General features: G+C 38.3%; 1 protein-coding gene across 1 annotated transcript; it reads left to right on the top strand.

Moving 5' to 3' along the window:
• Window positions 1-6,376: 6,376 nt before the first annotated feature.
• LOC146659858 (vitelline membrane outer layer protein 1 homolog) lies at window positions 6,377-11,353 on the top strand. The gene is made up of 4 exons (XM_085421918.1): window positions 6,377-6,631; window positions 7,505-7,617; window positions 9,948-10,251; window positions 11,286-11,353. Exons 1-4 carry the CDS (start codon window positions 6,419-6,421, stop codon window positions 11,286-11,288), a joined length of 633 nt encoding a protein of 210 aa, XP_085278044.1. The 5' UTR covers window positions 6,377-6,418; the 3' UTR covers window positions 11,289-11,353.
• The last annotated feature ends 5,125 nt before the right edge of the window (window positions 11,354-16,478 follow it).

The following is a 16,478-nucleotide window of genomic DNA, read 5'->3' as shown; positions in this document are numbered from 1 at the left end:
CATCTTCTCCCAGCCAGTTTGTCTATGTGGTCTGAAATTGAAATTCTATGTCACCAGCTGTTGTTGTATACCTGCCAACCTTTCACTGCCTTCAGCATGGATTGTGCATGTCTACGTGGTTTCTTTTTTAAATTTGTTTTCCCACACATTTATTATGTACTCAGCCTAAGATGTAGTTGTCTTGAATATCTTTGTAGTATTTCTGCATCTCTGTGTAAGTAATGCTTGCTGATCTTAATAAAATAATATTTCTGTCTGAAAAGGCACTGGATCAGAAAATCACATGCTCATTCTGTGACTACACTGAGATTTCACCAGGTCATTTTGCCCTAGGTGCAGCACTAAATACACGAAGAAGGCAGTTTGTTTCGGATCTGCTTTACTGCAGCTGCCAATCTCATGAAATACTGCAGTTTCGTTATAAATGCTAATATCAGAGAGATGCAAAAAGATTGTCCTTTGGATTTGGTGTTGCATTATGCAGCTTGTCATAAATGGACATTTCAGGACACATTCTTGCTGCATTTGTTGACTTTATGTAACCCGACCCAAATCCTAACAGTGGTTTATTGCTGTACAGCTCTTACTTTGAAGGAAAACCCGTTTTTCTGAAATTTAACCAAACATCAAGTGGAAGCAAAAATGAAATGTGAAACTCTCCAAATGCTACAAGCAGTCCTGGCGTCCTGACAGCTCGGTGTAACCAGTTATGTAATACATTCTGGTAACTTTGTGTCTCAGATAACAGGGCACAGTTTACGTTTTATAAACTTCTCTGAGATGAATGGCTAAGGAAGGAATTGTAGTTACATAGTAACTATGTAACTACCTATGTAACTATGTAGTAGTGCCTTAGACCTCTGTTTGATGCACATGAAAAGCGAGCAGTGCAGTATTATATATATATAACAAATATGCAGTTGAGTTGCCTGACCTACACAGTAAAGATAAATGGCACTGTGGGAAGGTGACATGCTGTTTCTGCTGTTTCTTTTTCTGCGTAATTCACCTTGTGACATGGCAGAGCTCCTCTTTGATCATTTCTGCCAAGGACTCGACTGACACATTATCCTTCAAAAAAAAAAAAAAAAAATGAACCAGACTGAATAATAGCCAGAACCAGAGTTGGCTTTGTGTTATAATCATTTTATAAGAATAAAGTGTCAGACCTGTCACAATATTTTTCCCCTTAGCATAAGATTTCTGTCTTCACACTTGTGTATTAAATAAAGTTGATATCATTAAAAAACAAGACCATTTCAAAGTCAAACTTTGACAGCAGTCTAATTTTAAATATACAGCGGTAGTGTCTGATAATATGTGTACTGGTAAGCTCAGCTACAGCTGGAAATTGATTCCCTCCTACATATCTAAAAAGTTTTAACTTGGTACCAAATAATCAAGTCACAGTTAATCACAAAATAATAACAATAGCAATAATGTATTGTTGTTATTTAGCTGTTCCTCTAACAGTGATGCTGTTGGAAAGCTTCTCTGTTCCATTTTAACCATAAATAGATTTTAAACAATTGAATATTACACAGTATGTTAGTACAGAGAATTATCACCAGACTGCAGTTCACCTTCAGCTTTATGAAGAGGGGGGTGTCGGGGTGAAGGTGAGAGAACACAAGACATGAAAACTAAATGAGGGAATGAATGAATGAATTATTATTAGACTTAATAAATAAATATCAGGGTGAAACAAAAATGGCAACCCAAAGAGAGAAGAGTCGAAAACACATTGACGCACATGAAGCAGAAATAAACCCACACAGTAGGGAACAATCAAACTAATGAAGACAGGCCGAACAATTACAAAGAAGGGAAAGGAACCAACATCAGGAAGTGAAACCAAAACAAACAAGACACAAGACCCACAAGACAACTGAAGACAAATAAGACTCAGACATCAAGGTCAACAGTAATCATAAAAACTAGAAACACAACAAAACCCCAAAAATATAACTGCAACCAGAACTCAACAAAAAATCAGGACTATGACAGTTTCATCCACACAGTATATGACAGTATGGACACAGCAGGCAGTTATTTAATGAAAAACAAAGAAAACCTTCAGAGCACCAAATGGCACACAGACAAAGTAAAAAAAAAAAGATCAACAAAAATGATCATAAATTCATATGTGAAATAATGCAATAACTAGCTGTAAATTGTAACTACTGAAATCATGCATCATTTTTTATGCTTGAAGTCATGCTTGGCTTCTTGAAAAAACTCAATATTTCTGTGAGAAGTTATTAAAGACCAAGAACGTCTAAAGAAAAGTGAACACTGGCCAGAAAAGCTACCGTACTCCAAATGCATGTTGATGTTGCTCTATTACTTCTTGATATGTAATTAGGCCCCAAAAATGAATTAGCTCGACTAATTCAAAGTCTAATGCTGTTGAGTGAAATAACATTATATTCAGCTTTCAAAATCACACAACGTACACATAATTGGAGCAAAACTCCTCTCCAGGCTGTGTAATTAACACCAATCTGTGGATATGACCTCTTTTATTAGTAACAACAGCTCTATGTGTATGAACAGGTAGTATGATTATATATATGCACAAGTATATACAAGAGTGTAGTCGACTAAAAGTTCTTCAAATTCAAATTGGAATCCATCTCTGTCTTTTCTTATCCTGCACTGAAAACCGGCTACCAATTGTCTGTGCACGAAGGGACTTTAAGATATTTGGTGTAAAAATATGAGCATCAGTGTGCGAGGATAAATGTATGAATGCATTAAAACTTTATCACTGACAGTCTGTTTCATAAGATAAGGCCGTTCTCCTTAATTCAAGAAAAATGGGTTTGTTGGGTTTTATCTGAAAACAGCGATAAGGTTGGATGTCTGAGCACATCCAGACAAGACAAACAAACTATTTAAAATATTCCTCGATCTCTTACAGTCATGTGAAGCTGTTGGATTGTTAGATTTTTTTCCCCTTGATATATGTAGACAAGTGAAATTGATTGTTTTTTTAAACAGCACCTGAGGATAAAGATGGGATACAGAATCCCACAGAATCCCAAAGAAAACAAGGTTTTCCATGATGTATTCTATAAAAACATCAATACATATAGTATTCTTCTAAAGCCTTGGCATCAGAGCCTTGTATTTCTCCCTTTAGCAGAAATACCCTCTTGTAGGCGTTATGCATAACCGTACCCCAGTCACCTTTTGCAATGAACACTCTTCCATGTAAAATTATTTTAGCTGTGAGATGTTTTAAGGTTTTGCATGTGTTACATTTTCCAAATTGATCACAAGATTTAAATTGATTCAGATCCTTGCGTCTACTAGCTCATTCCATCACACTCCATTTCTTCTTTTTGCACCATTCTTTGTTTACACTGTATATTAAAGGTCAGTGTGCTGTTTAACCCCCAGCCCTCATTCCCATGACTGGGATGAGGGTTAAACAAAATATGTAGAACCCAGAGGTATATTTTTTGTCATATTTTAGTTGTTTCTTGTCCCTGTGCAACCACAGAGAGCCTTTGGTTTGCAAATGATGCTCATTCCTGGTCGTGTAATTTTTATAGACAATATTGTGAGGCACAGCCAAGGGTTGGAGGGTATCAGATTGTGTGGGCTCAAGATTTCATCTCTGCTTTTTGTAGATAATGTGGTTCTCTCAGCTTCCTCCTGCACACTGGGTGGTGTGCAACTGAGTGTGAATCATCTGAGATAAGAATCAGCACCTCTAAGTCTGAGGCTGTGGTTGTAGGCCAGAAAAGAATGGAGTTTCCATTCAAATCTAGGCAGTTCCTGAGTTGCTTCCCAGAGTAGAGGAGTTTAAGTCTTGGGATCCTGTTCCTGAGTGAAGGGAGAGTGGAGTGGGAGATTGACAGACAGATTGGCACAGATGTGGTACAAGTCTGTTGCGGTGAAGAGAGAGCTGAGTGTGAAAGCAAAACTATTGATTTAAAGCCTGATCTATGTTCCTACCCTCACCTGTGGTCATGGGCTGTGGGCAGTGACTGAAGAATGAGACTGCGGAAACAAACAGCAAAAATGAGTTTCCTCTGAAGGTTGTCTGGGCTCAGTCTCAGAGATAAGGTGGGGAGCTCGGTCATTCGTGAATGTCTCAGAGTAGAGCCGAGTCACCTCCTCATTGAAAGGAGCCAGCTGAGGTGCACGACCTGCTGGGAGGAGGCCCCGGGGGAGACCAGGACACACCCGAGAGATGTCTGGGCCTCACGATGTTTACTGTGTGTTTATTTCAAGTATTTCATGTTGAGGTCAGAATTGCATCGATTGGTTTCATCTTATAAATCCAACACAAATCATGTTTGCTTGAGATTTCTGAAAAATAAATGATGTCAGAGTCAGAGGATGGTAAACAAGCTTTTAGATAATTGCAGTTTTGGTGAAATGGTCATTTCTAATTTGCATATTAATTATATATTTTTTGTAATAATACTATTCTTGGATACTATTCTCTCTTGGATGACATTAATGATGTTCTGAAAAGAAATAAGGTTTATTCTTAATTTATTTTTGGAGGACCTCAATCAGTAGTCTGTGTATATTAAATATGTCAGTAGGATGAGGGTTAATGTTCCACTTCGTGTTCAGCTTTCAGGGGATGCGCTCAGATTATCTTCATGCTCTTTTTACTTGAATTGAATCAATGACTGGATGTAAAATATGTTACATTCTCTGATCCTTTGTCCTTTTGTTGAAACAGAGCTGCTGGTCCTCTCGTTGTCTCTCTTTGTGTGTTCCAGGTCTGAATGTGACAAGCAAACATCGCTCTGTTCTTTAGTCAATATCTAGATCCAGCAGCAGGTGGGCTTTGCCTTTTGGCTGCTGGGCTCTGTGCTGGGTGAGGTTAGGTTTGGATTTTGTTGAGCATAGCTTGAAATGTGCTTCTGGAAAGTGACTTGTGTGGCAAACTTGTAAAACCACAGCCCCTTTTATTTTGTGTTTGTTTATATCTGCCTATAATGCAGTTGTCAATTTATCTTTAACAACCTTTTCGCCTGTTTTGTGGTTAACCAAAGAGACTATGGTTTCTAGAAAGAGTGGGAGTGGTTATGTTCATTGTTATTGGCTTGGAGATCCCAAAGTGTATGTGCTTCTGTTTTCATTTACATTTTATGTTTTTACTTATTGTTACTTTGTAAATAAATTTACTCCAGTAGAGCTTTTCTTTATGCATTTCAAGAAACGGTTATAACTTGACTGATGTAGTTTCTGGGAATGAAACCAGACAAGATGCCATAAACTTCTTTCTAGGGTCAACAGGGAGCGGCTGGTCTGTTTTCAAAAAGAAGCCAGATTGTGTAGAAATCTATGTGAAAACATGGATTATGTCACGCTATATTAATTAATACAGGATGATTTTTCTTTTAAACGAGCACCACTACTTTCAGACTAATAAACCATTACTGTATGTGTGTGTGCTGACCTCAGTTTTTCAGTCAGCTCAACCTTTAATGAAAAAAAAAGTGATGGACAAAATGCTCAATCCATGGTTTTCAACAGTAGTCCACAAACCAGTGAATGATGTCATGGTGGTTAGATGCATCTTTTATAAACAGCCGGTGCCCTGAGGCAACAAAGCAACCCCAAACTACAACACTTTTCCCGCCGTGGCTCACAGCTGGTCTGAGGTTGTTCTGAAATGTGCCTACTGTTACTGAAGCCAAACAGCTCTATCTCTGAGTCATCTGTACACTGCAGATTTTTCCCTAAAGAGTTGCCTGTAGGTTCACTCACTAACTCCAGTTATCCTTTAATGTTCTTTCTGAAAAGAAATGACTTTCTCCTGGCACACCCGAGCCCAGTTAAATTTGTGAAATCTGTAGTTTGGGGATGTTTAAAAGCCCTTTCCAAACTGAAATGCATCAGCAATAGTTCTAAGAAAGAGTCTAATTATGGGAACCTGGTTATTATTTTAGTGGATTTGATGGTGTTGTGTCAGCCTTGTACAAAATGAACAGCAGCGTATGTCAACATTACTAATAGACACTGTTTCTGCTTAGTTGTAGCAGACAAACTCTGCAGTCTATATTTGTTGGGAATAGTATTTAACAGTTCTAATCCTTGCAAGATCAACTTCAAGAATTTATAAGTGCAAAGGTTTGATTATGCAGAAATATGTCCTTATAGAGTTTCTGTTCCATGCATTCTGGGAAGTAAAAGATGAGTGGTCTGAAAGCCTAAAAACAGAGCCTTCATCTCTCCAAACGTCACTAAAATCGAAATCTTTTCTGGTTCCAACACCAGCTGTTTATTCCCACATCACTCTGTAATGTTCCTCTGTAAATGATTCATCCTGCTACAAGTGGTGTATTTCAGAATCAACAGGGAAGCTATAAGAGCTTTGAGCCCGAGGCCCCTTTCACTTGTTAGTTGGCCTTTCAGATTGAAACACTGACTCACTGCTGTCAATATGACAAGTCTGCTCGCCGTTGTGGCCGTGCTGGCTGTGCTGTCCGCTGGGTTCTGTGAGGAGCAGAAGAACTTCTTGCAGCGAGCTGGAGTGGCTTTCAACAGCAGGGAGTATAAATCTCTGCTTACTGTGAGCAACGGAGAGAGGTTTGGAACCTGGACCTGGCCAGAGATGTGCCCAGAGAGTTTCTTTGCTGTTGGATTCAGTGTCAGGGTAAAACAACGTCTCTCAAAAATGCTATAAACGTTACTTTGATTAAAAATGCCTCTACTGCTGCTGATATGACAAACGAATGCCTTATCTGATGGTTTTACACTTCCAGCAATTTCACATTTCACTTACTTTTCCAACCCAGTAATACTGAATATTAAATAAAAATACACAAAACCAAAAACACCCCACCCAAAAAAACCATGACATAAAACTCTTCAAAAAACTTCTCATGAAGATCAAGATATCGTAGCCATTATTATACTTTTGGTACATGCTGTTGTTTACACCGTTTTTTTGTTTTTTGTCTCATCATTTTTAACAGGAATTGAGGAATTGATTTTACTTCCATGCTTCAATTTATGATACTTTATTTATTTTAGATGTTTGTTTTCTGGATTATTGCTCATCTTTCTTTGTTGTTCCTTTTACTGGTTAATTCATATGTTTGCTTGATTGACTTTTGATGAGCCTTTATTGTCAGAAGAAATGAAAAAAATGATCTTTTTAGAATTTGAAATAAATAAACTTAAAATTTGTAATTAAAAATCAAATTTTGGTTCCCAGATCATATTTACCATAAATTTAATTGTTAATCCTCTCCATACTGGCCTGATGATTTCTTCATTGCATGATTCTAGTAAAGAAGATGAAAGCCGAAATCTTTTTTGTGCATTAAACAGCATGCAGTGTAGATACTGGATTTCTCTCACTGCCTCAGATACTCTGCAAAGATGAAAGTGGAACCTGAAAGTGTTGTGTAACCTGACGTGAACTTTTATCCTCAATGTATCTGCTGCTTTACCGAGAAGCAGATAACAAACTGGGCTGATGAAAATCGTTTCTGCTTCTGGGAACTGTCCTCTGTTTTCTCAGGTGGAGTCTAACCAGTACGGGAGTGATGACACTGCTCTGAATGGGATTCGCCTTGTCTGCGCAAAAGATGGAAACCGCAACTTCCTGTACACTATTGAGTCCCACACTGGCTAGTAAGCAGTCATGAATTACACTAATCTCCATCCAGTTTTAATATTTGCCTGAACTGTTTATTCATGCATTAAATCTCAGTTATAAGCCATGAACTACAATTTGGGTTGCCAGATTATGAAATTTGGAGGTGTTTTAGTCTAGGTTAGGTGTAACATATGTAAAAGCAATTTTTAAAATAATTAATTTTCCTCCATTGTGTACCTGGTATACAAGTTTATTTATATATTAACCTAAATTTTCTTGCTACAAAGTGCTACATATTTCAAATCAGGTCTCAAATAATAAAAATACTTCAAAAATAAAGAAAGATGCAATACAATACACAATAAAGATTAAATGTGCAAAATAAATAAACACAAATTTATTTACAAAGGTAGAAAATATTTGAGAATTTTACAAAAGAAAAATAGAGTGGAATGAAATAAATTTGTAGTGTAATGTATTAAAAAGAACAATTTTTTTTTAGATTATTTTATGAATAATGGTTATGGTATTTTTCAAGCATCATAGAAAAGCAAAACCCTCCACAAACTCTCTACAAACAGATGGGCAAGAAAACAACATGTTAAACACAAAATGTGAGTAACTTATGAGATAATAGTAATAATCATAACAATAGTAATAAACATGACATTGTAATCTGTAGCGAGAATAGGGAGCAGGTGTAACAGTGAAGCTGCAAGGAGTAGATACATAGTTTAAATACCCTGAGTCATCCATCCAAAGCAACAGGCAATGCACAAGAGAGGTGAAGAAGAGAGCGCGGTCCGGGTGGAGAGGGTGGAGACGACTGTCAGGGCTGATTTGTGACAGAAGGAGAGCAACAAAAGTGAAACAGAAGGTTTAAAGATGGTAGTGAGACCTGCTGTGATCTATGGTTTGGAGATGGTGGCACTAACAGAAGTGGCAGAGTTAAAGATGTTAAGATTTCTACTGGGAGTGATCAGGATGGACAAGATTATAAGCGAGAACATCAGCAGGACAGCTCAGATCAAGCAGTTTGGAGACAGAGTTAGAAAGGTGATGCTGAGATGGTTTGGACTCGTGATGAGGAGGGATAGTGGATATATTTGGCAAAACGTGATGAATTTGGAGCTGCTGGGCAGGAGGAAAAGACGAAGGTCTCAGAGAAGATGGATGCGCTGAGAGAGGACATGCAGAAATGGTTGATGTAGCAGTGGAGGATGCTAGGGTGAGATAGAGGCATATATATCTCTAACTTGAGAACAGACTGAATGTCTTTCCATGTGAAAGTGTCAGGAAACCAGTTTTACCAAAGTTAATGCATATGTGGAATATCTGTTGAACCAGACTGAAATGAGAGATGAAATACAAGGTAGTTTGAAAGCTTCAGAAGCAGATCTCCATTAATAAATAATATGAAAGGGCTCTTTCTTCTTAAGTGTAGGCGAGTCTTTCCTAACTTTGAATACAGATAATAATGAGCAGTAGATGTGAAAAGTTGTGATGCACTGTGATAGACAAGGGTTCACTGCTGTTCAGTATTCAGGGAGAAGTGTGACGGTACAGAGTATTTTCATAATCTGAGCCAGACAGACAGATTTATGGGTGAAACATTACAGACAGCCTTCAGTTCTATCTAAATAGGCTGACATGTTTTTCATGTATTTTTATGTTCTGGTCCCTGTTATATTTTTTGCTTTGTTGTCTTTATTTGTCTTTTTAGTTTCTCATGAGTGTATGCCACTCATTCCTTTCATTTCCTTGTCCATTTACAATTTGTGCCTTCTGCATTTAGTTTTTTCCCAGAACTTCCTGAATGAGGCATACATGGATACAATTGTGTGATCAGCAAAAACAAGCATAAAAATGATATTTAAGTATTCCATAGTCATTTATGTAGAAAACCCACAGTAGATCAAGCATAAATCCCTGTGGTCATATTTCTGATGGCATTGATTGTTTGTGCCACCCACATTAGCAGTTTGGATTCTCTCTGTTGTGAAGATCTCATTTAACCTGTTCACAACAGATTTGTTACCATTATCAGGTAGGTACGGCTAATAAATACTTTGTGTCTTATTGGAAAGTGGCCTCATTTGTACAAGTTTTATTTCAGGAGGTATGATCAAAATGTTGAGGTTGGAGCTATCCACACTTTCTAATGATCTGTGTAATATTTTGTATTTTTTATGGTTCAAGGTACTTTGGAAGCAGCAGGATGCTGGAGGCTAATAGTTTTGTACTACGCTCAGAGAGGAAATGAAAGCATTGCTTCTGCCACAATCATAAATATGTTTTGGATGTTTAAATGTCAAGCTTATTTTCCTCCCCTTCATTTCCCCTTATTTAATCTGTTCCCGCCCAGCTTCGGTGACTGGTCCCAGCCTCAGTACTGCCCGAGCGGAGTGCTAACCTCTTTCCAGATTAGTGTGGAACCCCATCAGGGTCTGTTTGGTGATGACACGGCCGTCAACAACATCAGGTTCCGCTGCAGCAGTAACCCAACGCTGGAGGGGCCCGGCATGGGATGGGGAGAGTATGGCCACTGGAGTGAGGAATGCCCTGATGGAGGCATCTGTGGCATCGAGACCAAGATGGAAGAATACCAGTATGGCCTGGATGACTCCACCCTGAATGATGTGCGTTTCCACTGCTGTGCATCTCAGCAGGTAAGATGAAGGTTAAATTGTTAGACTACAAATATTTGGTGAAGCACACGTGAAGATTTACATGAATGTGTGTGTGAAGGGCTATATTTGAGATGACCTGTGGAAGAGAGAACAATTTTATTTCAGACATGTTACCAAACCAAAATGGTAAAATGGTAACATTGACTCTAACCTACGGACATAATATCAGCTCAATGAAATCTGGAGCAACTAAATTGCAAAAAGCTGCAAAAAAAGCTATTTTTACATGATGCCTTTGCACATATATGCAATAACAAACAGAGAACATGTCTGTATCCCAGAACGCTACACATGTGGTATTTTGAGTGTTTTTAAAATCACAGCCAGCTGGGCGACTCTGCCTCAGGATTTCTAATTAGCTTAAGAGCTTTTGATGATCGTATGAAATTTTCTCCAGATGTTTCTGTATGATGGAGATGGAGGTTTGACTACTTGAGGAACTTTACCGCCAGATGTTCACATATTTGGAAACATTCAGATATATTTCACAAGTCAGTATTAGTGAGAAAAAAATGTAACACGCAGGAATGCTTCAGAATATTTTCTTGCTTACATTGCTAACTTGCCACTGTTACGCGCTGAAATCTACGTGATTTTAGCCATTCTTTGTACCGTATGTTCTGAAAGACAATAGAGGTGAATTATTCAGCAGAGATTGGCTGAAATTTCAGCTGGTTTTATCGATGGTGATTAGAGTTTAGCCTTTTTGTTTGGCTTAAACCAGCTGGTCATGGCACGTGGCTGGTTCTGTTGGAGGAATCTTCCTGTTAAAAGGTAGTTTTTTCTCTCCATTGTCTCCAAGTACTTGCTCATAACAAAACTTTAAATTTCTCCGTATGTACAAAGTCCTTCACAACTGAATACTCAAATTAGTTATTGCTACAAAAGTTGTCAGAGAGTTAGAGCAAAGTAATGAAGCTAGAAGTGAAATATTTAAATGTCACATAACTGGTGGTGTATACAAAATGTTGCTGTTGCTTTATAAATGTATGATTTGTATTTTTTTTCCACAGTGACTGCCAGCTAAGAAGCTCAGTCCAACATCTAAAACTCAAAGAAGACGAATAATAAAAAAGCTCATCGGAAATGTGACGTTCCCTGTGATGTTTTTTCAGGACCTGCAATGTCTCGTGTTTTTTTCATTTGTCAAAAACATAGCCGAGTGTCACCTTCAACATCAAAAACAAAACGATTAAGGAGCTCTGCCTCAGATCAAGCCCTCATTTGAAGATCCACCATGTCATCCCCTCATCAGCATGAGAGCGGCATGTTTTCATATCCTGTCAAGTGAACCAATGAGTTCACAGTAAAGTCATAACAAGCATCAGCCGCTGACACAGCCATTTCCTAGAATTCCTACTGGAACTAAGGTAATTAGGAAATGACAAGAGAGGGGGTATTAATTAATTTACAGTTTAAGGCCTGACAAAGGTTGATAAGACACTGATTGGCACACACAGAGGTAATTTTGCTAATTAATCGGTGAGCAGTTAATCTGCTAACACAGAGTGCGTACGGAGGGTTGGGGAGGGAAGTGGAGGACGTTATCAAACTCCGAGGTAATGGTTTTCAGAACATTTTGCAAGTCAAGGAAAAGCGATTACAGCCTCTCACGTAGGCTTCATCTACATAGGGCCTCTTGGTTGTGATAATTAATACAGCAGTGCTGACCTCATATCTAAGTTCAAAGTGTACTTACTGGTGCTGATGCTCAAGTGCACTTGTTGGCATCCTCAGAAAAACAGAGATGCTGACTTTGACAGGAGGAGAGGTCACATGGCATATAGTTGTGTTTAAAGTAAAAATACATCTCATCCATCATTTGAATTTTCCCTTAAATGTCTAAAAAGTAAAGGGAAATGATATATATGAGCGCAGATGGCCTAAGGTGCAAAAAACTTATTTTCTGTCTATAGCATCTTTCTTGTGAAAGTCATTATAAACTCGGCTATATGCAGCCAAACTCAGTTAAAAAACAATAAAGTGATAGAGTTAATGGAGTAGAGTAGAGATATGAATATTCTAAGGGCACCAGCAACACAAGGTGGATTTTTAGAGAAATGAGTGCAATAATCCAAAACCCTCAAAACTTTTAAATTACCCTACTGATTATTTCCTAAGTCACTGTTTGGATAAAGCTTCTACATTTACAATAGGTGCTCCAGCCTGAGCAATGACTGAGTCATCACACTGAATATAAAACTAAAGACGGTATAAAAGATAGACCCTGAATATGATCTTGGAAGTTAGCATTTTGGTCTTTTGTAGCAAGAAGCTACTATAAAAGGGATAAGTTATCAGCTCCACAGACACACATATTGGCCACTGACTAGAATTTAACTCAGCAAAAATAAAGCATAAACTTCTTAGATGGTCTGCGCAACATTGAGGTGATGATCCATTAAAAATGCTTAAAAAAGCACTAACACAGTGGAGATGTTCTGTGTACTGGCTTGAAGTAGTTCTAAAAACCATTTACTCTCCTCAGAGTTATTCTGAAGGAGTAAATGATCCATAGAGGCTCAAAGTGTTTTTTATTTTCTATTTTGTGTGTGTGTGTGTGTAAAAATGTTTTTAAAGCACTAAAGTTGAACATTTTAACATAGGAGTCTCTGGGGATTGACTCACTTTGGAGTCAGTCTCAAATGCCTCCTGGAGGACCTGCAGTTGCTGACAATCACACATCGGCTTTTAAGGCTGCTGGTGTTGCCGCTTGGGCAAAACATCACAGGTAGGTTTGAGGAAAGATTTCAGTTTGGGTTGAAAGAGTCGACCTTCATTGATATTGTTACGAAAATAAATATTCAAATCTGCAGAAGGCAGCACGAATGCTCTATTTCTCACATGGCTTCAACTGGACACCACACAGACTTTGAAGCAGGGAGCTGGCAGGTTAAAGACAACAATGTCCATTCTCACTCAATCAGGTGTTCACATTTTGACATGAACCTCTGCTGGGTAATCTCTGCTTCTCTGAAAAAAAAAAAAAAAAGTCCAGGGTTGCAGTGTGTGAAATTGGCTTTGGTTATATATATACGAGACCGTTAAAGTCCCCCTTTAGACATATTTAAAGCTAAAGTCTGGACATTATGTTTCTGTAAAACCGAAAGATTCTTTCTTTGTAATAATTTCATATTATGAAATTGACATTTTTCCACAAACTGAAAAAATGTAAAGTCATTGTTCTGTGTATTACAGCAGTGCTGCCAACACTCTTAGACCTTTTTTTCTCTCTTTGATGAACATTGGATTTGACTCTACTAATTACAGAATAGACGTCAGACAGTGGATTTTTTCAATCAAATAAATATTAACTGACTCAGCACCAATACTAACAAAACCATTAGGAGTTCAGTCTATTTTGAAAATAATTTCTCTTTGCATTAGGCCTCAGTTAGTCACTAGATGGCAGTGCTGCACTGAAAGGGACTTTAACCAACATCTCACCTGTAACAGTGAGTTTTATGGCAAGATGCTGGCAACATAAACATTGTACTCTGATTTTATTCACTGAGTGCTGTGAGTTCTAGATGTATCACTCCATAGCTGAAAACACTGCAGCGCTGTAGGCTCCACTCCAGAGACCCTTTGGGGACAGCATTGGAACAGCGTCAACCCCTGCCTGAACACTGTTACAGCATCCCCCAGCATATGCATGAAAACAACATTTTTTGAAGCCACAGAGAAACCTCATTATTCAAAAACGTGCTTCCCTCAGCAAACTGTTTTATGTCATTACCTGTGGGCCCTGGAGTGGAACCTTGTGGATGTAGCACCCTGAGGTCACAAGTTTAATATACAAACCACAGGATCACTGTGTTTCTTACCATTTTAGTGGCTCTCCGGTGGGTCCCCAATCTGCCTCAAGAGCCATTAATGCCTCCTGCAGTGAGGAGAATGGATATGGTGTTTTGGTTGAAGGCAAAGCCTTCCTCGTAATGACCTTACTCTCCCCTGGGCTCTCAGCTCATGACTTATAGATCACACCGGCTGTGTTGAATCAACTGTAAATATAGTTCAGCTCAGAAGCACCATAGGGTTATTATAATGCGTGTCGGTCAGAGATTTTATGTGATACTGTGATGCATAAGGGACAGTTTTCAGCCTGAATTGGGTTGTTTTGATATAAGAACAAGAGAACAAAATGGTATTTCTGTGGTGTTAGTGTGTAATAACTATCATGTTGATCTATTCTAAGGTTCACACAGTAATGAAGGTAATAACCAGATGGAGCAGAACTTTAAAAATTATCCTTTCACAGAGAGAAAATCTTAATATGAGGCTATAATTCTCTGCTGCATTATGCTTCTTTCAACATTTTCTCTGCGTTCAGTGGCCTGAAGTTGTCATTTCACGTCTTTCTGTAGTCCTCCAAGGATAGACTGTCCTTGTGCAGAGCGAGAACTCTGCGTTCTGAATAACTTCTTTTCTGGGTTCTGACACAGAGCACTTTATGAAGGACAGCCATTGTGTTTCATGATTCTGCAGGGTGTGCGTAGATGGCTGGAAGGCTCAAATTCTTTTCTGCTGCTAGTACCCTTTGAAAGCCATTTACACGATCTTATGTCTATATGCCACAGTGTGACTTGTGCTGTGTATGAATATCCTTGTGTTTGAGGTATAATTTGAAATATTAAACTTCCATTTCTAACATTCTGCAGAAATATTTTGTGGCCAGATACATTTTTTTCTCAGAATCGTAGTTTTACAGAAGAGGAAACTTATGTTGTTACATTGAATAACTAAATTGGTATAGGAGACATTATAAGAGATAGACGTGGCACTCAAAGAATCTCTAATAGAAGTTGAAGAATTTAGTCACAGTGTGCAGTGGTTAGGAGAGTTGCCTCACAGCAAAAACTGTGTAACATTTCCATTTTCTCCCTGTGCCTTCCTGCAGTCCAAAGACATGCTTCTTAATTTAACTGACCCAAAGCTGTGAATATGAGTGTGGATGACTCTTTCTCTCTGTATTAGTCCTGTGACAGACTGGCAACCCGAATCAGGGTGCACTCTGCTACTTTGGCCTGTGACAGTTGGGACAAGCGCCAGCTGCAACCCTGAATTGAACAAGTGGTTGAGTGGTTGATGAATGGAAGGATTCGCTTTTGCTTTCCTCCCATCGATGAGCAAATCACCAGGAACTGAAACAGGAAAGCTCCCACTCCCTGGACTTCTAAAGTCAAAGGAGAGCCTGCTTGCAAGAATTTCTTGCATGAGCTGTTGACCAAAACTGAGCATTTTGTAGGGAGTTTTTTTTTTTATTATTTAGGAAAGTTGCTCAAGACAGTTTATACAGTTACAGCTACATTGCACCATCTGCCATTTTGATTTTCTAACCAACTGACAGCAGTCACTGTTGACCACCACACCTTCCTGCTTCTTACACACAGCTGTGCATGCATTAGCAAAAAACCTAGTCTTTTTGGGGCACTAGTAGCTCCTTGTCTTTTTTTTTTCAATTACAAAAAACCCATTAATTTGATTTCAATTTACATATCAATGCTATATTCACAAAACTACTATACTATATAATGTATACGATGTTGAAACAAAAAGGCTTTTTTTGAATGGAAACTTCTGCTACTGAATTTAGCCAGAATTTTTGATTATTTAAATGTTTTAATTTAATCACTTGAAATTTCAAATTATTTTCTCAGATGTTTGAATTAAATGTTGAGATAATAACCCAAAACTCCTGGATGGTAAAAAAAAAAAAAAAGTATGAAAAACAAGCTTTCAAACCTTTTGTTTGGAAATTGGTGTAAATATTATTTTAGCTATTTAACTCTGTTCATGACTTTCCATTTTGCACTTTGTCATGAGTGTCCCTTGCTGAGTTCTGGCTAAATTGCAGTCAATGTCTATACAATGGGATTAATAGGAAGTGTGTAATGGCTCTCTGTAGGTCTTTCCCCAAGCTCACATCTGAGGTTCAGGGCAGTTTCAGCAGTGTGGTGACAAATAGATCTACTTGTTACAGGAGGCCAGATGGAGGTAAGTGTACTTATGTTTTACTGTATCTGCAACCTGAATCTTCATTAGCTTCAAATTTTAATGAAGAGCTCTGACTGTCGGCCTACAGGAGGAGTCATAGCAAAGCCATAATGGTACGAAATGCTGTACAAACATAGAAGTGAAAGTTTTGGAGAAGAGGGCATTTTAAATCTAATGTCGGGGCAAAAACACCAGAGTATTTAAGCTTT

Source organism: Rhamphochromis longiceps, linkage group LG11 (genome assembly GCF_057381845.1).
Source record: "Rhamphochromis longiceps isolate RC_006_pf linkage group LG11, R_longiceps_female_GT1.1, whole genome shotgun sequence".
Lineage (NCBI taxonomy): Eukaryota > Metazoa > Chordata > Actinopteri > Cichliformes > Cichlidae > Rhamphochromis > Rhamphochromis longiceps.
This window is presented reverse-complemented; position numbering and strand designations above follow the sequence as displayed.